Below are 22456 nucleotides of genomic sequence, written 5' to 3' on the forward strand. Positions count from 1 at the left end.
AAAAACTCACAGATGAACCAATTAGCCTAAAAATACTGAAAAATTTTGGAGAAAGGTGTTGTAAGAATACAGTATATAATACATATAACATACAATTGTAAGTTAATTGACTATACAATGGCTAAGGCTTCTAGTCATCAGTTGGCTATTAGTAGTTAAGTTTTTGAAAAGTCAGGAGTTATGATGATTTTAATATTTGTATATATTGTAAAATGATTATAATAAATCTAAGATGTCCTCATACAGTTTTTTTTCTTGTGATGAGAACTTTTAAGATTCACTCTCAGCAACTTTCAAATTTGCAATACAGTATTATTAACTGTATTAATAGTCATTATGCTGTACATTGCATCCCTATGACTTTTATTTTATAACTGGAAGTTTGTACCTTTTGACCTCCTTCACTCTTTTGCCCACCCTGGAAAGTCTTAATACTTAGCAACTCACTAGCTATTAAATCACAGCCTAACTTTGACTTACTTTACTACCCTATTAACTGGACAACTAAGGGGCACCTAGGTGGCTCGGTTGGTTGAGTCAGCGTCCAACTGGCTCAGGTCATGATCTCACAGTTCTTGAGTTCGAGCCCCATGTCGGCGTCTGTGCTGACAGCCTGGAGCCTGGCTTGGGATTCTGTGTCTCCTTCTTTCTCTGCCCCTCCCCTCCTCATGCTGTGTGTTCTCTCCCTCAAAAATAAATGTTAAATGGACAACTAATACATCTCTATTCTGCCTTCTGAAAAGACTAGTGATTAAAATAAAATTAGAAAAATCTTATGAAATGCTTGGAAAAGTTAAAATATCCTGGATTCCAATTGTGAAGTCTAATTGATCTTATCCCATTTTGTTACTTAAGTAAACTCTGCCCAACGTGGGGCTTGAACTCACATCCCCGAGATCAAGAGTGGCATGTCCTACCAACTGAGCCAGCCAGGCACCCCAATCTTATCCCATTTATTTATTTATTTATTTTTTAACGTTTATTCATTTTTGAGAGAGAGAGAGACAGCATGAATGGGGGAAGGTCAGAGAGAGAGGGAGACACAGAATCTGAAACAGGCTCCAGGCTCTGAGCTGTCAGCACAGAGCCCGACACAGGGCTCGAACTCACGGACCACGAGATCATGACCTGAGCCGACGTCGGACGCCCAACCGACTGAGCCACCCAGGCTCCCCAATCTTATCCCATTTTGAATCACCGATGTACAGATGTTAAAACTTCAAGGCCCTTGAAAAGTATTGCTTCATTGATCTTGCAATTGGGCCAGTTGCCATCATCATTTCTCTTTCTTCTATAGGTGATAATTTTACTCCCAACTAACATGGAGGAGATTTTAGAGTATATCTAATGGGTTCAACACCCACATTTCATTTGTCTCCTTCCCAAACCCACTAAAACAACAGTAAAAGGATTTATTTTTTAAGGGCATAAGCCCACAAGAACAAAAAAAACAGGGAAAGACAAAAATGACAACACAGTTTTGGGAGCTAGAGAGCATATGGACTGTTGGTAGATGATGTAGAAGTCAGGAGAAAACCTGATCTTCCATTAGCAAAGGAGAAAACTAAGAATCAACTAGATATTACTGCAGAACACCCAAAACTATTTGGAGTTGATGGGCCTAAATGAAAGTGAGGAGTTGCAGGTGGTACTAAATGAACAGGGTTATTGAAATCTGGCTTAGAAAACAGATTCCTGGGACTTCTTTCACGAATCTGCACATTGCCTACCTTGAAACAGGTAATGAAATGCTCATTCAAGGGAAGGAAAATGAAGAAATCCCTGGAGGGATGCCAGGCTCACTTGGAGTCACATGACCATCCTGACGTTGGGAATTAAGTGAATGCATGTACATTGAGATGCTGAGATTCCTGAGGCCTCTTTCCCCTTTCCCCCAGAATACTGGAGACCAGGACTTTCTCTCCCAGGTAGGATATAGGAAGAACCAGGTCAAGGAGAAAGACATGATACTGGATGCTTCTTAGCCAAACAGCGCAGTTAGATTAAACTACAGCCAGTCTGGTAGGCTCCTCTTTCAATAATAACTCACATGCAAGCACTGTTCTTCTCCCATGCTACTATTAGAACCAAACTCAGCTGGACTAGTTCAGTAGCATAATTGGTCTCTGCCTGCATTCTTGTTCCCCTACAGTCCTTCCTGCAGTGGTCAGAGTGAACTTTTAAAAATGTAAAACAGATCATTTCACTTCATTGCGTAAAGCCCTCTGAAGACCTCTCCTTACTTTTACACTTTAGAATAAAATTCATGATCTTAACCATGGCCAACAAGGCCATCATGAGTCTGTGGCTTCCTCCCTCTGTCCTACCATTTTCCTCATGCTCTCTCCACGAGCCTACCCTACTGTGTTCCCAGACCATGCCAAGCTTGTTCTCATGGCCTTTGCACTTCTTAATATCCTCTGCCCAAATGTTCTGTGGTTTGCCCTTAAGGTCAGGCCTCTGCTCAAGGGTCAGCTCCCCAGAGGAGCCTGACTCAAAATGACAGAATTTCCCACCCATCACTCTCTATTCTCTTATCCTTTATTGTTTCCATGGAACTTACCACTTAATGAAATTATATATTTGTTTTTAAATTTTTGTCTCCCTTATAAAAACTTAAGCTCTATGAAGGCAACAGCTTTGTCTTTCTTACTCCTTAACACTTTTTCTTAGCATGTATCCTATCTAGCAAATTATGCTAACATACTCCATACTTGATTACCCAGTCATTAACTGTCCCCCCCAGAATTCTATCTGTCCTTCAAAGGCAAGGATTTTGCTTCTATCCTCAGAATGAAGGATAGTGCTTGCATAGAATCTCTCCCCAATAAATATTTGCTGAGTAAAATGAATGATCAGTTTATTGCCGTGACTTTTCTTTGGTATATTTCCCCTTACCTTGATTGCCTTTTGAATGTTAACGCACGATTCCCTTATGGTCTGCAACAACTTATTGAAACGCCCCATCTCTTGGACAAGTACAGTGTTCATGCTCTGAGTGTAAGTTGTCGGGTATCTCCTCATTGCAGCCTCAACATCAAAGTTGTTTGGAAGTTTACCCAAGATATCACCAGCAACCTCACTTACTACTTCATCTGATGATTTTGCACCGGCATCTGCTGAACGAGACTGTCAAGAATTCAAATGAAAAGTCAGAAATCCTCATAAAGGTCTAGGAATTGCTGTATAAGAAAACTCCTAAGGTAAATTTTGTAAGAATGAGTACCACTCTATTCTACCGATGATTCTTCTCCACACAAGATTTATTCAAGTGATGGAAACAGGCATGGGGGCAGAGATTCAGGAGAAAACCATTGTTAGGGAGGAGGAAGAAAAGAGCACCGACAGTGTTTACAGGCCAAAGAGGGTCTGGAGGAAGCAAATATGTGGTACATTGTGCTGTCTGGGTTGAGGGGGAGGAATGGGTGCTGTGGGTAGAGGGAGCAAAAGCATTTAAGTTGGTGGGGTGGTGGAGGGACAATGGTCATTAAAACCCAGAAGAAGGAAGTCTGATCTTGCTTTGAGAAAGCTTGCCACAAAATATATTTGCCAGTAACTCTGGTGCCTACTGGTTGCCAAAAGCAGAGATATAGTTTTGTCCTTGAACCAGGAGGGCAAAGAAAATAAGCTCGTCTTCTCTGAGCAGTTGGAAGAGTTATAGAGAAAGGCAGACTTTAGTGATTCGCATTGGAAGGAAGGAAGGGGAATTTCAATTTTTATTTTTTATGTTCATAGTGGCAGGGTGTAAATGAATCTATATTTTCTGGAAAAATCATTTAAATCCTCAGAATAAATGAATGTGTGTGCACACGCACGCACGCTGAGAGAAAACAAGCACAATTAGAATACAAATGAACATATCTCCTATTTTTCCAGCCCTAGGAAATTTTGTGCAGTCCTATGTTCAGATTTGGTGTTTCCTGGTTTCTTTACTGAAACTTAGGCATAAGCACAAGAACTCTGCAAAAGTAACAGTTCCCAACTCTGACATTTCTTGTTCTAAGTTTTTTGCTGTTCTAATTTTTAAAGGTATTTTAAATCCATAATGCAAAAGTTTTGTCATTGTTAACTTGCTCTCCAAACTCTGCTGTTCTGGTCTCTTTGCCTCTGAATTGTGGTAAACCGATGTAGAATCACTGGACCACTTGCCTACCCATTACTATAATTGTACTTGCCAATCTGAGTCTGAGGGTATTGAAAGAGGCTGTTTAATTACATACTGAGAAGATACCCCATGTGTATTTAAACTTATTTGTTTGGTTCTGAGTCATTCTCTGTTGGAACGAACCCACTGTATTATGTATTCTGTAATGTGGCACACCCCATCAACTTTAAATAAAGCCAAAAGACACAATAAATGTCCTGTTTTCAGACTACTGTGTATCACGTGTGTCTAATATTCCTAAAGACCTACTTATTCATGTCTGTACATATACTTTTGTACTCGGGCAGTGACTGACTTTTACTCGTATTATTAACATGTAAAAATGGGCATAAAAAGGACAGTCTCTGTCCTTTTTGCTTGTTAGAAAATGTGATCTTACAGTAGATCAGACCTAGGAGTTCCATGGACTTTTCCATCAAGGATAGCACACTATTTTATCCTGCTAATCTTCTAGTTTGTTTGTTTGTTTGTTTTTTCCCCAGCATCTCTTATTATCTGCCCTTCTAGGTCCTACCCATCTTTAGAAGCTAGAAAGAAGAAAGCTCTGTGATTCAGAACACAGATTCTGGAGCCAAACTAGTGAGAGTCAGACTGCTTGGCTTTGATTCCTGGCTTGAAATTGTACTGGCTGACCTTAAGCAAGCTACTTAATCATTCTGTATCTGTTTTCTAGCTGTAAAGTGGGAGTAGTTAGCCCTTACTTCACACAATTGCTGTATGTATTACACTGTTATACATGAAGCACTGAGAACTATTACCATTATTACTCTGACATTCCATAAAAGTAAAAAAGATCAGCTAGAATTTCAGTTAGTAGGATAATTCACTTGACCAAATAAGCATTCTTATTAAAATTTTACTCAATCACTAAGGGAACTCTGGTCGTTTGGACTCATTTGCTTTCAAAAATCAAAAACAAACAACTGAGCACTTCTTCTGAAGGACAAAAAAATACAAGAGAAGATCTCTTAATAGAAGAGCAAGATTAAATACTTTGCATTCAAATATATGGACTTGTGCCCATGGCATGCTGAATTCTATTGCCTTAGATTACTCTCTGACATGCCCTTACATTTACATCTCACAAATGGAGTTGTGTGTCTATGGCGTGTCAACTGTATCTTCCTCCTCAACCTTTTTATACATTTTATACTTACTACTGCAATTCCATTCTTCATTCTTTTTTTAAAGTAGCATACAATTCCTTTTTATGTTTATTTATTTTTGAGAGAGAGAGAGAGAGAGAGAGAGAGAGAGAGAGCGAGCACCCACGGAGGAGGGGCAGAGAGAGAGGGGGACAGAGGATCTGAAGCGGGTTCTGTACTGACAGCAGAGAGCCCGATGTGGAGCTTGATCTCTTGAAACAGGAGATCATGACCTGAGCTGAAGTTGGACACTTAACTGAGCCACCCAGGCGTCCCACAATTGTATTCTTTAAATAGTATGTAGGGGGGCGCCTGGGTGGCTCAGTCAGTTAAGCGTCCGACTTTGGCTCAGGTCATGATCTCAAGGTTCGTGGATTCGAGCCCCATGTTGGGTTCTGTGCTGACAGCTCAGAGCCTGGAGCCTACTTTGGATTCTGTGTCTCCCTCTCTCTCTCTGACCCTCCCCCATTCATGCTCTGTCTCTCTCTGTCTCAAAAGTAAAATAAACGTTAAAAAAAAAAAAACCTTAAATAGTATGTAGGGGTGCCTCGGTGGCTCCATCAGTTAAGCATTGGACTCTTGATATAGGCTCAGGTCATGATGTCACGGTGGTGAGACTGAGCCTAAGCGTGGAGCCTCCTTGGGATTCTCTCTCTCCATGTCTCTCTGCTCCTCCCTTGCTCCCACGTGTCTCTCTCAAAACAAATAAACTTTAAAAATAAATAAATAAATAAATAAATAAATAAATAAATAAATAAATGTTATGTAATCTGATAAACTACTGATGTAAAGGAAACTGTTTCTATGTAAACTAGGCTAAATGTTCTGGAATATTTGAAAAAGATAAGTCATTTTAAAAGCTGCTGTTGATTTAATAACAGACCAGAAAACGGGCAAAATTCTAGATGAATTCCAGCATCAAACTGCTTCCCAAGTATCTTTGATATTCTTCCACTTTGAAGGAATTAAAAAGGGACGTAAGATGTAACGCACTTGGACATGATTTATGCAAGAAAGGCAAAATGGAACTCCTAGCAGCTGAATGGTACTCAAAGATTCTTTCCAAATCAAACATGGATGAAAAAAAAAAAAAAGGGCATATGTTCATGTACTTGCTGTTTAAGTTCATATTTAAGGTACACAGGGATTTTTTTTTCTTTTCCTTAAAATGGTTCTCACTTTAACAGATGGCACATGTGCTTGGCCTTTCCAGCCTCAGAAGCCAGTTCCTGTACCGATCACATACCTGTGTGAGAAGAATGTTATCAAATAGCAGTTGAGTTTCTGATTGATCTTTAGTGATATCTGCATTGGCATTCATCCCAAAGATTTCTGGTGCAGGGTTCAGCGGCAGAGTCTTTGTGTATTCGATGTAGCTTTTGTGCTGCAAAGATGAATAACCAAGAGTCAGGAGGCTAGAAATCAATTATCCTGTAGAACTTTCTCAGTGAAAGAGATAATTTTCAATACTCAAGTTATTAAGTGGATGAGCCTGTGAAACTGGACACCGAATGCTTTCATTTTCTTTCAACCTGGGGCAAAGTTAAAAAAAAAGGACACATTTAGGGAGAAAAAGAAAATGTTCTGTACAATTGGAATGGATTTTAAAATGGAGAGAGGAATATCTTGGCCATCTCGTTTAGAAAACCTTCTGGAGAAATTTTTCTATACCACATTTGATGATGATTGTTCTTAATTTATTGCAATATTTTCTTTCTCTTTATTCTGATTTTTCTGTTTACTCTTGTGATAAATCCATGTAATTCAAAAAGTAAAACTTACCCAAATTTTTATTATACTGACAAAATCACCATTAACATATCATTTTATGTACATGCACACACATTTTACATTTTATTTACATGGACTTCTGTCAAAATTGCATACCTTTCTTTATGCTCATATAACCATACAAACACTCATATACATATATGGTGGGTGCAGGTGGGGGATTGGTCACTGATGGTTTTTTGAAACGGGTCATGTTACATATACCTGACTTTATCTTGCCTTTTTCTCACGTGACAACTCATCACTGGAGATCTTGATACTCATGGCCCCACACATGTTGACTTGCTCCACTCACTTAGTGACCTAAGCTCTGGGACTGATTTTCTCTTCATCCCTATTGACATCTGCTCTCAGCTAACATTAATCCGAATGGATGTTAGGGTTATGGTATGTACCTCTGTTGCATGTGGTCATATGTTTAGTTTTCAATATGTATCATTTTGACTTTTAGGAATAAAATGAGAACCAATGCAATTGTCCTGGCAGTCCCTAGAAGTCTAGGGACTTCTATCTATCACTTCTAGTCTAAAACTGTGTGATACACATCTTCCACTAGGCAGGCCTGGAAAAAAGAGGAGAAGGAAATAGACTCTTGCAGAAGCTGGTTGTATGACTCTCTTCCCCTTTCTACCTGTGTGGCCTTGAGCAAGTCTTTCAACTGTAGTGAACCTGCTTTCTTATTTGTACAAAGGACAGAATAAGAATAGCAATGTTAATTCGGTGCTCTAGTGAGATAAATACCTGTACAGCATTGTAAATAATTAAGCATGATCTAAATATTAACTATTATTAATATTATTTTATTTGTTTTTTGAATGTTTATTGATTTTTGAGAGAGACAGACAGAGTGTGAGCAGGGGAGGGGCAGAGAGAAAGGAAGACAGAATCCAGAACAGGCTCCAGGCTCTGAGCTGTCAGCACAGAGCCAGACGCGGGGCTCGAACTCACAAACCATGAGATCATGACCTGAGCCGACATTGGCCGTTCAACCGACTGAGCCACCCAGGCGCCCCTGCTTTTAATTTTCTTGAAGGTCGTACTTACATCACCAGAAGGAGGGACGAAATAGATGCCACTTGAGTCGAATTTATAGCCTGGATTTTGAACTAATTCTGTGCTGAAGAATTTGTTTAGAATGCTACGCAGCGTACGCCGGTCCCAGTCGTCGGTCACCCTGCCTCCGTAATTGCATTCCCCGGTCATGTACCGCAGAGCGTCATAAGGCAGATCCTAGAATCGAGAGTTAAAGTCACTCAACAGCTAAGAGTTCTCAGCAGCAGGTTAAGCAGAGCTGTGGTTCCTGTTCGCACATGTTATTAAATGAAACTGCTTACAAAAATTTGTATTAAACACAATCTCCCTTTATATACTTCTCTGCTAATTGTTGCAATTTCCTCCAGGGTCTTTGTCACCTTGTGTGGCTTGTCATTTTCATTCAGTCAATGCCAAAAACAGAATTCATCTAGTAACTTGTGCACTCACTCACTCAACCAACACTAATGGACCACCTACTACATGCCAGACACAAAAGGAGACCATAATCCCATCCTTGAGAATTTTGCATTGCTGAGTGACATTCAAAACAAATCTAATATAATTCAGAGATGATCAGTGTTAACTTCCTTCACCACTTTTTCAGATCCCTGCATACTTTGCCAATTGGAATCACTGTAGAAACAATTTTGCGTATAATTTTCCACCACATCTCCTATTACGAGATACTTTTTACCATTTCATGAAGTACTCTTAAAATATTTTAATAACTATCTTTTATAGGGAACATTTCAGTTACTCCTAATTTTCTGTTTTCTGTTTCGTTAAATACACTTTTCTTAAAAGTTTTAATGATTCTTAAATCTAGATTCTTGAAAAGGAAATTACTCTATCAAAGGTAGGGAGCTGATAAAAGGCAATTGATTAATGTCACCAAACTGCTTTTCTGAAAGGCTGCAGCAATCATGGGAATCAGTTTAAACATTTTTGCTAATGGTTGCCCAAAGATAATTAATATTGTGTTAATTTGCATTTCTAGAATACCAGTGAAATTCATCATTTTTTCCTGTTTAATAACATTTGTTCTGTGAACTAGCCTTCTACCCATTTTTTTCAGTTAAAGTTTTAATAGCTTGACTTGTATAAACTGTTTTATAAGTTGTCCTTTTTAAACAAATTTGTGGAAATATTTTTTTCCTTTTGCTTTGTTTTTTCATAATATTCTCTGGTGTGAAGAATGTAAAAATGTTTATGAGTGCAAAAGTACTGATTGTTCATCTAGCAATTTTTCTCCTCAGCATAAATACTTACACATCCACCAGCAGTATAGAGAATTCTATTTCTCACTGCTCTCAACAAAACGGAGCATTATCATTTAGAAGAAAAAGTTGACATTAGACAATAACATTGCTTTTAGGTTATTTTTAACATATACATATTTTTATTTCAAAATAATCTCTACACCCAACAAGGGGCTTGAACTTACAACCCCAAAACAAGAGTCTCATGCTCTACCAACTGAGCCAGCCAGTTTTTAAGTGCATTTTACTTTTTACTGTGATATAATTGACACAAACATCATATTAACTTGAAGTGTATAATGATTTGGTATTTGTATATATGGTGAAATGATCACCACAGTGTCTATTTAACATGTCATGACACGATTACACATTTTTTTTTATAAGAACTTTTAAGATCTATTCTCAGCCGCTTTCAAATATGCAATACAGTATTATTAACTATAGTCACCACGCTGGACATTACATACATTAGGTTATATTTTTGAGATTTACACTTTAAAAATATTTATTCAGCATTTGTATTTATTTTGAGATAGGGAGGGGCAAAGAGAGAGGGAGAGAGATAATCTTATGAACCCGTGGGATCATGACCTGAGCCAAAACCAAAAGTTGGATGCTCAACTGACTGAGCCACCCAGGTGTCCCCCTACTCTGTTCTTCTTTGTGTTTTCCTCATTTGAATGATTATATTTATTATTATTATTATTGTTATTATAACTTCTTTACACAGATACTAAAATACTTGGTCAGATAAATTTTAGCTATCTCTTCAATTTTCTTTTCTTTTTATTTTTAAGATGTTTAATTGTTTATGGTATTTTTGATATAGCAATGTGTTTTTTTGTTTATTCAATTTAAATTCTGGTTGGTTAACAAACAGTGCAATATTCGTTTCTGGAGTAGAATTCGGTGATTCATCACTTACATACAACGCCCAGTGCTCATCACAAGTACCCTTCTTAGTACCCGTCACCCATCTAGCCTATCTCTCACCGATCTCCCCTCAGCAACCCTGAGGAACAGCAACCCTGTTTGTTCTCTATCACTAAGAGACTCTTATGGTTTCTTTCCCTCTCTTCTCTTTGCACCCCCTTTCCATATGTTCATGTGTTTTGTTTCTTAAATTCCACATATGAGTGAAATCACATGGCATTTGTCTTTCTCTGACATATTTTGCTTAGTGTAATACACTCTATTTCTATCCACATCATTGGAAATGGCAAAATGTCATTCTTTTTGAAGGCTGAGTAATATTCCATTGCATATACAGACTTTTTTTAAATTTTTTTAAATGTTTTAAAAATTTACATCCAAGTTAGTTAGTATATAGTACAATGATTTTAGAAGCAGATTCCAGTGATTCATCTCCAGTGTTTTCCAGGGTGGCTGCACCAATTTGGATTCCCACCAGCAGTGTGAAAGTGTTCCTCTTTCTCTGCATCCTCACCAATGTCTGTTGTTTCCTGGGTTATTGATTTTAGCCATTTTGACAGGTGTGAGGTAGTATCTCATTGTGGTTCTGATTTGTATTTCCCTGATGATGAGTGATGTTGAGCATTTTTTCATGTGTCTGTTGGCCATCTGGATGTCTTCTTTGGAAAAGTCTCTATTCATGTCTTTTGCCCATTTCTTCACTGGATTATTTGTTTTTTGGGTGTTGAGTTTGATAAGTTCTTCATAGATTTTGGATACTAACCCTTTATCTGATATGACATTTGCAAATATCTTCTCCCACTCTGTTGGTTGCCTTTTAGTTTTGCTGATTGTATCCTTCGCTGTGCAGCTTTTCATCTTGATGAGGTCCCAACAGTTCATTTTTGCTTTTGTTTCCCTTGCCTCCAGAGACGTGATGAGTAAGAAGTTGCTGCGGCTGAGGTCAAAGAGGTATTTGCCTGTTTTCTCTTCGAGGATTTTGATGGCTTCCTGTCTTAGGTTTAGGTCTTTCATCCATTCTATTTTTGTGTATGGTGTGTATTATGTATATGGTCCAGGTTCAACCTTCTGCATGTTATTGTTCAATTTTCCCAATACCTTTGCTGAAGAGACTGTCTTTATTCCATTGGCTATTCTTTCCTGCTTTGTCAAAGACTAGTTGGCCATATGTTTGTGGGCCATTTCTGGGTTCTCTATTCTGTTCCATTGATCTAAGTGTCTGTTTTTGTGCCATACTTTCTTGATGATTACAGCTTTGTAACATATCCTCAAATCTTCAAATTCAGGATTGTTTTGGGTATTCGGGGTCTTTTCTGGTTCCATACTAATTTTAGGATTATTTGTTCTAGCTTTGTGAAGAATGCTGGTGTTATTTTGATAGGGATTGCATTGAATATGTAGATTGCTTTGGGTAGTATCGGCAATTTAACAATATTTGTTCTTCTTATCCAGGAGCATGGAATCTTTTTTCTTTTTTTTGTGTGTCTTCTTCAATTTCTTTCATAAGCTTTCTATTCTTTTCAGTGTATAGATTTTTCACCTATTTGGTTAGGTTTATTCCTAGGTATTTTATGGTTTTTGGTGCAATCATAAATGGGATCGATTCCTTGATTTCTCTTTCTGCTGCTTCATTATAGTTGTATAGGAATGCAACCAATATCTGTGCATAGATTTCATATCCTGTGACTTTGCTGAATTCATGGATCAGTTCTAGTTTTTTGGCAGAATCTTTTGAGTTTCCCATATAGAGTATTATATTATCTCTAAAGAGTGAAGGTTTAACATCTTCCTTGCCGATTTGGATGCCTTTCATTTCTTTGTGCTGTCTGATTGCTGAGGCTGGCACTTCCAATACTATGTTGAATAACAATGGTGAGAGTGGAAATCCCTGTAATGTTCCTGACCTTAGGGGGAAAAGCTCTCAGTTTTTCCCCATTGAGGATGATATTAACGGTGGGTCTTTCATACATGGCTTTTATGATCTTGAGGTATGATATTTCTATCCCTACTTTCTTGAGGGATTTTATCAATAAACGATGCTGCATTTTGTCAAATGCTTTCTCTGCATCTATTGAGAGGCTCATGTGGTTCTTGTCCTTTCTTTTATTAATGTGATGTGTCACTTGGATTGATTTGCAGATATTGAACCCACCCTGAACCCCAGGTATACATCACACTAGATTGTGGTGAATAATTCTTTTAATGTATTGTTGGATATGGTTTGCTAGTATCTTGTTGCGAATTTTTGCATCCATGTTCATCAGGGAAATTGGTCTGTAGTTCTCTTTTCTATTGGGGTCTCTGGTTTTGGAATCAAGGTAATGCTGGCCTTGCCTTGTAGAATGAGTTTGGAAGTTTTCCTTCCATTGCTATCTTTTGTCACAGCTTCATAAGGATAGGTGTTAACTCTTCTTTAAATGTTTGGTAGAATTCCCTGGAAAGCCATCCAGCCTTGGACTCTTTTTTTTTTTGGGGGGGGGGTAGATTTTTGATTACTAATTCAATTTCTTTACTGGTTATGTGTCTGTTCAAATTTTCTGTTTCTTCCTGTTTGAGTTTTGGTAGTTTGTTTCTAGGAATTTGTCCATTTCTTCCAGATTGCCCAATTTATTGGCATGTAATTGCTCATAACATCTCTTATTATCATTTGTATTTCTGCAGTGTTGGTTGTGATCTTTCCTCTTTCATTCTTGATTTTATTTATTTGGGTCCTTTCCTTTTTCTTTTTGATCAAACTAACCAGGGGTTCATCAATTTTGTTAATTCTTTCAAAGAACTAGCCCCTGGTTTCATTGATCTGTTCTACTGTTTTGTTTTATTTTTTTTATTTTTATTTTTATTTTTTGGTTTTTATAGCATTGATTTCTGCTGTAATCTTTATTATTTCCTGTCTTCTGCTTATTTTGGGTTTTATTTGCTGTTCTTTTTCCAGCTCTTTAAGGTATAAAGTTAAGTTGTGTATCTGAGACCTTTCTTCCTTTTTTAGGAAGGTCTGGATTGCTATATACTTCCCTCTTATGACTGCTTTTGGCTGCATCCCTGAGGTTTTGGGCTGTGGTGTTATCATTTTCATCGGTTTCCATGTACTTTTTAATTTCCTCTTTAACTTCTTAGTTAACCCATTCATTCTTTAGTAGGATTTTCTTTAATCTCCAAGTATTCATTGCCTTTCCAAATTTTTTCTTTTGGTTGATTTCGAGTTTCATAGTGTTGTGGTCTGAAACTATGCATGGTATGATCTCAATCTTTTTGTACTTGTGGAGGGCTGATTTGTGTCCCAGTATGTGATCTATTCTGGAGAATGCTCCATGTGCACTTGAGAAGAATGTATTCCATTGCTTTAGGATGAAATGTTCTGAATATATCTGTTAAGTCCATTTGGTCCAGTGTGTCATTCAAAGCCATTGTTTCCTTGTTTATTTTTTGTTTAGATGATGTGTCCACTACTGTAAGTGGGGTGTCAAAGTACCCTACTATTAGGTATTATTGTCAATGAGTTTCTTTATGTTTGTGATTATTAAGTCCCTGGCTGTCATTTCTTCCTGTTCTTTTTTGGGGGGGTGAATTGCTTCTTTTTTTCATTTTGGGGGCAGAGAAATAATAAAATTAAAAATTAGAAACAACACAAAAAATCGAATAATGAAAGCTAGATCCTAAGTGTGTTTTGGCCTGGTTGTTGAAACAAGCTTGATAGAATAGAGAAAAAAGGGAAAGAAAAGAAAAAAAAAGAAAAAGAAAAAGAAAAAAACAAGAAAACATTTAAAAATTTAAAAAATGTATACAATAGAATAAAATGAAGAAAGTAAGATAGACTAAAAAACTTAACAAAAAAATTAAAAAATATAATAAAAATTTAAAAATATATATCTAAAAAGAGAAAATAAAAATAATTTTTCTGTATCCAAGAAAAAGGGAAAAAAAAATGTTGAACCAGTGAACAGAATGAAATCTGAATGAAATTACATCCAGTTTCCCATAGAAGTCAAATTATTAAGCACTTTATAGTCCATATACTAAGCAGGGGGAGAGACTTGTGATGGTCCTCTAGGGCTTGGTTGGCGCAGTTGGATGGGGCTTGGTGTAACAACTCTGTTCTCCACCAGGTGGTGCTGCTTAGCTTACCGGGGCAGATCAGTGTATCTGCAGGCGCAGGAGAGGTGCAAATGGGGTCACCCAGCTTCCCAGTGTCCAGCATCAGAACTGTATGCTCTTACTGACCGGCCGTCAGGCACCCCTCCTTTGTCTTTGCTTCTGTCCACTCCCCGCTTCTATACTGTCCATGACCAACCCGTCAGCTTGCCAGGTGGCACCTCTCCCAAATTTTATCTTGACAGGGCTGTGTTTCCAAACCCCTCACTTCTGAGGGTCCTGCAGCGTGGGCCTGCTCCAACCCTCTGGCAGAGGGTCTTGCCGAGCAATGGCTGGGTGCTGGCTTGCCCCTGGGAATGCTCATGAGACCGTGCTGCTGCGGAGGACCAGAGGCTGTGTCCAGGTGCCAGCCTTTCCCAGAGAAAGTTCATGTGATTGTGTAGCAGCAGCAGTTCAGGGACTATGGTAAATCCCAACACATAACAGGTACCAGGCTTCATCACATCCTAGTGACCTTGTCTAACACCAGCAAACATTGCTGTTCTTCAGGGTCCACCTGGGACCTTTTCCCGTGGGGATGCTGCATGGCCTCTACCAAATGTCCTCCTGGTAGGGGAACCACCTCTCTCTGGGTAGCCCGAGGACCCCTTGGACCTCACCTCACTGCTCCTGTGGAATCACCCTTCCCATCAGAGCACCGCCAGGTATCGAGCTGCAGAATTTATGACCTTGCACTCCCCTTTTTGTAGAGTCCTAATACTATTGAAACCCACCCCTCTCTCCCTTTCTCATTCAGACCCTTGTGCGTGTTTCCACTCTTTCTCTCTCTAGCCGCTTTTAGGGGGAGTGCTGTTCTTGTACTCTCACCCCTGTCTCTGACCTCTCTCTACAAACAAAATCAGCCCCCTACCCTCTACAGCTTCTCTCTACCCCAGTTCACCTCTCCACACTGTGTACCCACCGAGTTCTGTGGCTCAAGTTACACAGGTTGTTGGGTTAATCCTTAGATCAATTTTCTAGGTGTGCAAAATGGTTTGTTGATGACCTAGATGCATTTTAGGGATGAGAGAAGCAGAGAACTTCCACGCTGCTCCACCATCTTGGCTTCTGCCCCTTCAAGATCAACATCTTCTCCATTCATTAGTCAATGGACATTTGGGCTCTCTTCCTGGTTTGGCTATTGTTGATAAGCAAGGTTTTAGAAGATAGCAATCTTTTACTTTGGGATTATTTCATCCTCTTTGTTCTTTCAGGCCCTTCTTGCCATTATCTGTTAAAAGTTAGAGTATCTATTCCACATTCCTGGGATCCCACTTTGAGGAATCTCTTCAATAGAAATAACAGCACTAAGGAAGAGTAGCTAGTAGGGGTTAGAGAGGGGAAATTTATCAAATTAGAGGTTGGAAATTATGAGACTTGTTATTTTTTAGAAGTGGAACAGAAGGCAGAGAATTCAGGAGAACAGGTTTCAGTGACCAAGACCTTGTAGAGAAATAAACAGAACCAGGAAGGAGAAGTCCAGCATGTTTTTGTCCTTCTTGTGAGGGGAGTTTGATGAGATGTATGCACTACTTGGACCTACCTTGTTGACAGGTCCCCACCTCATAAAAATGAAACGTAGCAAGAAAACTCATTGACAAAGTAAATAGGTAGTGAATGAGGTAGACCAAAGGTGAACCACCTGGCCCCTGGGAGGGCTTCCTGATGCAGACATAAGATGAAGTCTAGAAGGGAAGAGTTTGGTTTATGTCAAAAGGGTTAAACCTGTCAACATGCCTGACAGCTACTGGGGAAGATGTTGTTTCTCTCAGCAGCTTGATCACAACCAGGGCCAATCACATTGGGGTGTGCATTTTCCCAGGTGCCTGAGCACCCTGGTTGGGGTTGCAGAAATGATGGCAGTTGCTTCTGGGCCTATTGTTATGAGGGTTGAGATCATGAATGGGGAGACAGTGTACATGGAAACAAACCCTAAAGTCAGCAACTTGTATGCAAAAGTGAACACAAAGTCGTCCATTTTAGCATTGCTTATTAGCAAAAAATAAAAAGGAAATAAAATTCTAGTAGTCAACAAAGACAAATGCTATGTAAGCAGCCATTAAACAAGGATCTCTACTGGGGCACCTGGGTGGCTCAGTTGGTTAAGGGCTGACTATGGCACAGGTCATGATTGAGCAGTTTGTGAATTTGAGCCCCACATCAGACTTTGCACTGACAGTGTGGAGCCTGATTGGGATTCTCTCTCTCCCTCTCTCTCTCTCTCTCTGCCCCTCCCGACTTGTGCGCTCTCTCTCAAAATAAATAAAATAAACTTAAAAAAAAAAAACCCAAACATCTCTACTTTGGAAGTTGTCCACAATATTTTCAGAATGAAAAAAGCAAGCTGAAAGTGAGTATGCAAATATAATTATGTTTTTGAGAAAAAAAGCTTGTGTATATGTTGTGCTTATGTATATATGTATCTATACGTGTATAGGAAAACTTTTGTGCAGATATGTCCTAAGCTGGAAAATTAGTTGCTTTGCAGTAAGAGTAGGGTGAGAGAGAGAGGGGTGGGCCTTACACACACACACACACACACACACACACACACCCCTACCAAATCAAGAAAAACAAAGTAGTTGTCCATCTGCCAAGTAGATTACACGTACCTTTTACAGTTTAATTTTTGTTTCCTGTCTTTAATCCAACAAGAATTACACCGTATAAATAATCTAACTTAATTTTTTTCCAAGTAGCACATAATCAATTATTCTATCATGAATTATTGAATACTTCTCCCATTTCCTATTCATTTAATTTTTAAAAAAATTTTAAAAGCTTATTTATTTCTGAGAGAGAGACAGCATGAGTTGGAGAGGGGCAGAGGGAGAGGGAGAAAGAGACAATATCAAGGAGGCTCAGTACTACCAGCACAGAGTCCAATGTGAGGCTTGAACTCACAAAACTATGAGATCATGAATTGAGCTGAAACAAAGTTGGGTGCCTAATGGACTGAGCCACCCAGGCGCCCCGGCCTATTCATTTTAAATGCTACAATTACGATGCTAAATTTCTACTGGTAGTAGTGTTGCCATTCTTACTGAGAGCTTAAAGATCTTTCCACTCATCGTGATTCATTTATAAAACAGACACTGAGCCATATACCACATATACATATTTAGGCACTAAGGAAAAAAGGGTAAACAAATCAAAGTCACCATACAGTCTAGTGGCTTACAATCTGACAAAACGTGTTCCCCTTCTGAGCAAAATTTTGTAGTTCCCAGTGTCCCACATGTATCACCAGCTCTGTCAAGGCTACCAGAGCAAAATGGCAGTGGGTACCCATGTTTCTGGCTATTCGGCTAGAGTATGTCAGGGAAAGGATAACAGTAGATCATGAAGGGCCAAAAAAAATATGGAACCATCTCCTGCTTTTATATGTGCTCACCTACAATGATAAGGATTCTTGACACAATGCTGGACAAAGTGACCCTCAGCCAAAATGGCATGTAGAAATGTGCCAACAGGGAGGCACACTTGGCTCCTGAGTCTGAGATGGTTATTCAAGAAACATTCCCAAAAGTAGACAAAGATTGGGCATAGGAAAGCGCACTCAGAGCAAAGGAAAATATATGCCAAGGCTCAGAGATGTGAACAAGCACATCATGCAGACAGAAAAGCAAGTAGACTGTGGGCATGCAGTATAGCAGCCCCCCACCCCACCTTATCCTTGGAAGAGGTGTTGCCAGGTACCCAATGGATGCTTGAAACCACAGAGAGCTGTTTTGTCCTATATATACATACCGATGACAAAGTCTAATTTATAAATTAGGCACAGTAAGAGACTAACAAAAATAACTCATAATAACTAATAATGAAATAGAACAATTAGAACAATACACTATAATAAAAGTCAAGTGAATGTGGTCTCTTTCAAAATATAGCACTGTATTCACCCTTCCTCTTGTAATGATGTGAGATGATAAAATGCTTACGTGACAAAATGAAGTAGGATGAATGATGTAGGCATTGTGACATAGCATTAGGCTACTACTGACCTTCTGATAATATGTCGGAAGAGGATCATCTGCTTCCAGACCGCACTAGACCGCAGGTGACTAAAATTGAGGAACGCAAACCATGGATAAGAGGGGTCTGTTTTCAGGGCATGGGGTAGAGCAGGAAGGAGGGGAGTGGAGGGAGGTAGGACGTGCTTAAGGAGGGATAAGGAATAACAGAGTGCCAATGACTCCCAGATTTCTAGCTTGAGTTTGGGTGGGAGGTGGTTCTATTATTTTGATGCAGCCAGAGAAAAGAAAATGGGGAAGGGGAACAGTAGTATTCCGTAAGATAATCATTCCCTATTCTGTTGCTTTTCCAAAGTTTTCCCTACACCTTGATCTGTTTTCTCTCCAACCATTGATTTTGGGTGCTCACCAACAGTCCTTAGTTCTCTTCTTAGGTTACAAGACCTCCCTTTGAAATCTCAGGTATTCTCAGGTTTCTCTTAACACTTTACCAATTCATAAATTTCTGGATTTTGTTCACTTTCTTCTCTTGGGGTTTATATCTGTATGTCAAGAGCTTAGTAGATATACTTCCAGGATGTATAAAATTTAAGAGAATGAATTAATTACCCCTTTCACCATCCCCATTCCACTAACCCACCTGCTGTATACCTATTAACTTCCTGGGACTACTCCCTGTCTGGATTAATGAAAGGTACCTCCACCTATCCAGACCAGAAAATTAACATCAATCAAGACTTCTTCTCCCTTTGCCATTTAATATCTAAGTCATTTCAACCCTTTTTCCTACATATCTATTGTATCTCTACAATGTTCCTCATCCTAGCTCAAATGCTTTAATTTAAACTCTTATCGTTTCTTGCCTGGGTCATCATGATGGTCTCCTGCATTAGTTTCCTGGGGCTGCTGACAGTTGGCTTAAAATAAGAGAAATTTATTGTCTGATAGTTCTGGAGGCTAGAAGTTTGAAATCAAGGTGTTGGCAAAGCCGTGCTCCTTCAAAGCTTCTAAGAGGATCCTTCTCTGCCTTTTCCAGTTTCTGGTAGCTCCAGGTAAGTGATTTTCTAAAATGCAAATATTCTTCTAAAAGCACACCAATAATAATAGAATAACTCCCAAATCAGTTAGCATTTCATATAAGTATGCTCCAGATCCCTTATCTCATTAACCAAACCTTTTCACTTATTTGACCCTTTTTAGAATCTTTTATGGTTCCTTCACCCTGAAAACCTCTATGCACTCAGTCTTGGGTACCTCTTCCTCTGTAGGAACCTAATCACATCCAGCCGAGTTGCTTACCTCCTTGTTTATGTCTCCGTCTTTAAACAGTTAAGGTGACCAAATATACTACTGTCCAAACTGGAACACTTTGAGAGTGATCATGGGCATTAGAGAATTAGTATTATATAATTAAAAAACGGTATATTGGCAAATCTAGTTTAGTGTATCGGTAGGCCCCTGAGTAGTTCTACTCAAACATTGTTTTCAAAGTAAGATTATTTCTGAAAATAATTAGGAAATGGAAGCAAAAAAAAATTATGATTATCCTGAGAGTATATGCAGAACATACTTTTCTTGCTATATATTCACACACTTTAACTTCTTAGATACATCTGTTTCAGATAACATCTCTGATAGTTTCCCAAAGAATGTAATTTTCAATATGGTCTCACTGCTTTTAATCTCTATAATATTCTACAGAGCTTCACTTAATGGTTACTAAATTTTAAATTGCTGCCATTTTTAACTGACTCTTCACTACTATCATATTTTAAGTTAGGATATACTCTACAGGTGCTTGAATAAATTGCTACAGATGCTTGAACAAATTGCTAAATGAACTAGAGAGAGCCCCCTCCTTCTTATTTTTTGTATTGAAAAGTATAATTATCTTAGTTCAAATACTTCTGCAGGCACTGTATCACTGTATTTTGGTCTCCATTCTTAGTATCTTTTTTATATATAAATATTCCTACAAGACAGAAATTCATCAAATTCATGCTTCTTTTTAAATCCTTTCCCAATTTTAAATTGCTGCAAAGTCAAAGGCCTCTCAACTCATTTCATTTGAGTACAGAATAGGAATCTGTCCAATGAAACACAGATCAAAGATCCTTCACCTAAGTTTAGATATGTCATGTGAGCTCTTGATATCTGTTTTTTCTTTGCTTTTGTAGAGACAGAATTCAATACCTTCCTGTTTATAGGTTTAAAAAAAATAATCCCAAGTTACTAAAAGTTTCACAAAGTCAGTTTTTTTGATACTTTGAGATTGATTGATCTAAAATTTTCCAACTAATTTTGAACAAACTTCTAACTAAACTTGGAGGAATTTGCCTCAAAAAACTTCATATCTTGCAGGACACTTGGATTGGTTTAACAAGCAGTGCTTCAGAGTTGCAAACATGTTAAAAAGCCAACTGATAGTCAAGTAGCAAAAAGATAATATGGGTAGTGTGTGTGTGTGTGTGTGAAAGAGAGAGAGAGAGAGGCAGACAGACAGAAAGAGAGAGAACTGTAGGGGCTGAAATGTGGTTGATATGATAGGAAGCCATTTGGCTTCCTCTCAAAATCTACATACCTCAGGTAAACATCAATGACCTAAAGAATTTGTTTCCTCCTGACAAACGGCTCAAATTCTACAACAATAGCACAGTAAAATTTCCCTAAAAATAAAGTCATGCTCCAGAACAGAAGGAAATTCATCTGTATTTTCATTTTGGAGCCTGGTTGATGTATGTTCTTCTCAAATCCTTTTCAATATAACACGATCACTTCGCAGATTCCTACAGGTGTGTACATGTCAAAAATAAATGATAAAATATAGGTTCCTACTGGGCATACCAAATGTCTTAACTACCTACTCTAGCGTTATGATAGCCTGTCATAACCAAGTACTACCTAATAAGCGGTTGGGAAGTATTCTGCTATTTATTTTATAAGGGTGTGAATTAATCAGAATTCCCCGCTTACTATTACAAACACTCACAACATGATAGAGGGCAAAATAGGTGACATCCTTGCTGTGATTTTTACGGTACCTCATACTGGTTCAGGAACATGTGGAGTTGCTGTACACTTATTCTTAGGTCAGTCTCATTGAACTCATAAGGAATATTCCACCCCAGGGGTCCAAATTTCCGTCTCTCTTGGACCAAAGCATGAAAGAAGCAGAGGCCATAAAGTAATTTCTTGAATTCTTCCTGTAACAAGAAGACACGGTGCCACATGACGTCCCCCCCGCCCCCAACGTTACATTATACCTACCATATTTTAAAATGAAATTAATTAATTCTTTTTGTTTATCAGTATATCCACCCCAAAGTATACTAAAACAGAATTAACTACCATAGGCTATTTAGACAAAAATATGCTCATTTGTACACCTGTCCAGTTGACAGACACAGCTATGAGCACCAGGTTTTAGGGAGTATAGTAAGCTTGTCTATTTAATGCAACCGTATAGGATTCTGGAGGTTCCAACTGAAACATCATGAGGTAAGAAAAATTAATTCTAAATGGGTGATCCCAGACCACCATGGAGATATTTCAAAGAAGACAGTTCAAACCGATTAAACAGCTCTACAAGAAGGACTTCCGGATTGAAACTTTGGACAGCTTCATAACTTTTCTAGTTACTCTGAGGCAAGAAGAAGGCTTACAGTTACTTTCAATGGCAAAGCCAGCCTTGAATCAGAAAGTATGATGCATCCTCCATAAGACTGTTACAAAATGGTCAAAATAGAGCTTGAGAGAGAATTGGTAAAGATTTCCTTGGAAAGAGCAGCTGCTGTGCTGGGAGGCCTCTTGCCCCCATCCCAGAGGGAGAAAGGAGCATGGGATGTATCTTCTTAGTCCAAGCTAGTGAGAAGGAATTAATGGGGCTGCTCAGAGAGCTGATGCATGTTCCTTGCAGCGGTGGTAGAGTGGAAAAGTGCACAACTTATGACAGAAAGAGTAGAACAGTCTATGGCCACAGGGTAGTGGATCAGGAGAGGGAAATCGGAGCCCCGCTTCCAACAG

General features: G+C 38.7%; 1 protein-coding gene across 2 annotated transcripts in view; it reads right to left on the reverse strand.

Annotated features, from left to right (window-relative positions):
* DNAH7 (dynein axonemal heavy chain 7) overlaps positions 1-22456 on the reverse strand; it is a 260013-nt gene that overhangs the window by 11816 nt on the left and 225741 nt on the right. For both annotated transcript variants that reach the window (XM_027054285.2, XM_015077964.3), the window contains 4 exons: positions 21475-21636; positions 8146-8331; positions 6557-6694; positions 2899-3129 (listed from right to left, as the gene is read on the reverse strand). In XM_027054285.2, the coding sequence (XP_026910086.2) occupies positions 2899-3129; positions 6557-6694; positions 8146-8331; positions 21475-21636 (717 nt within the window). The remainder of the gene's footprint in view (positions 1-2898; positions 3130-6556; positions 6695-8145; positions 8332-21474; positions 21637-22456) is intronic.

This window comes from Acinonyx jubatus, chromosome C1, assembly GCF_027475565.1.
Source record: "Acinonyx jubatus isolate Ajub_Pintada_27869175 chromosome C1, VMU_Ajub_asm_v1.0, whole genome shotgun sequence".
Classification (NCBI taxonomy): Eukaryota; Metazoa; Chordata; class Mammalia; order Carnivora; family Felidae; genus Acinonyx; species Acinonyx jubatus.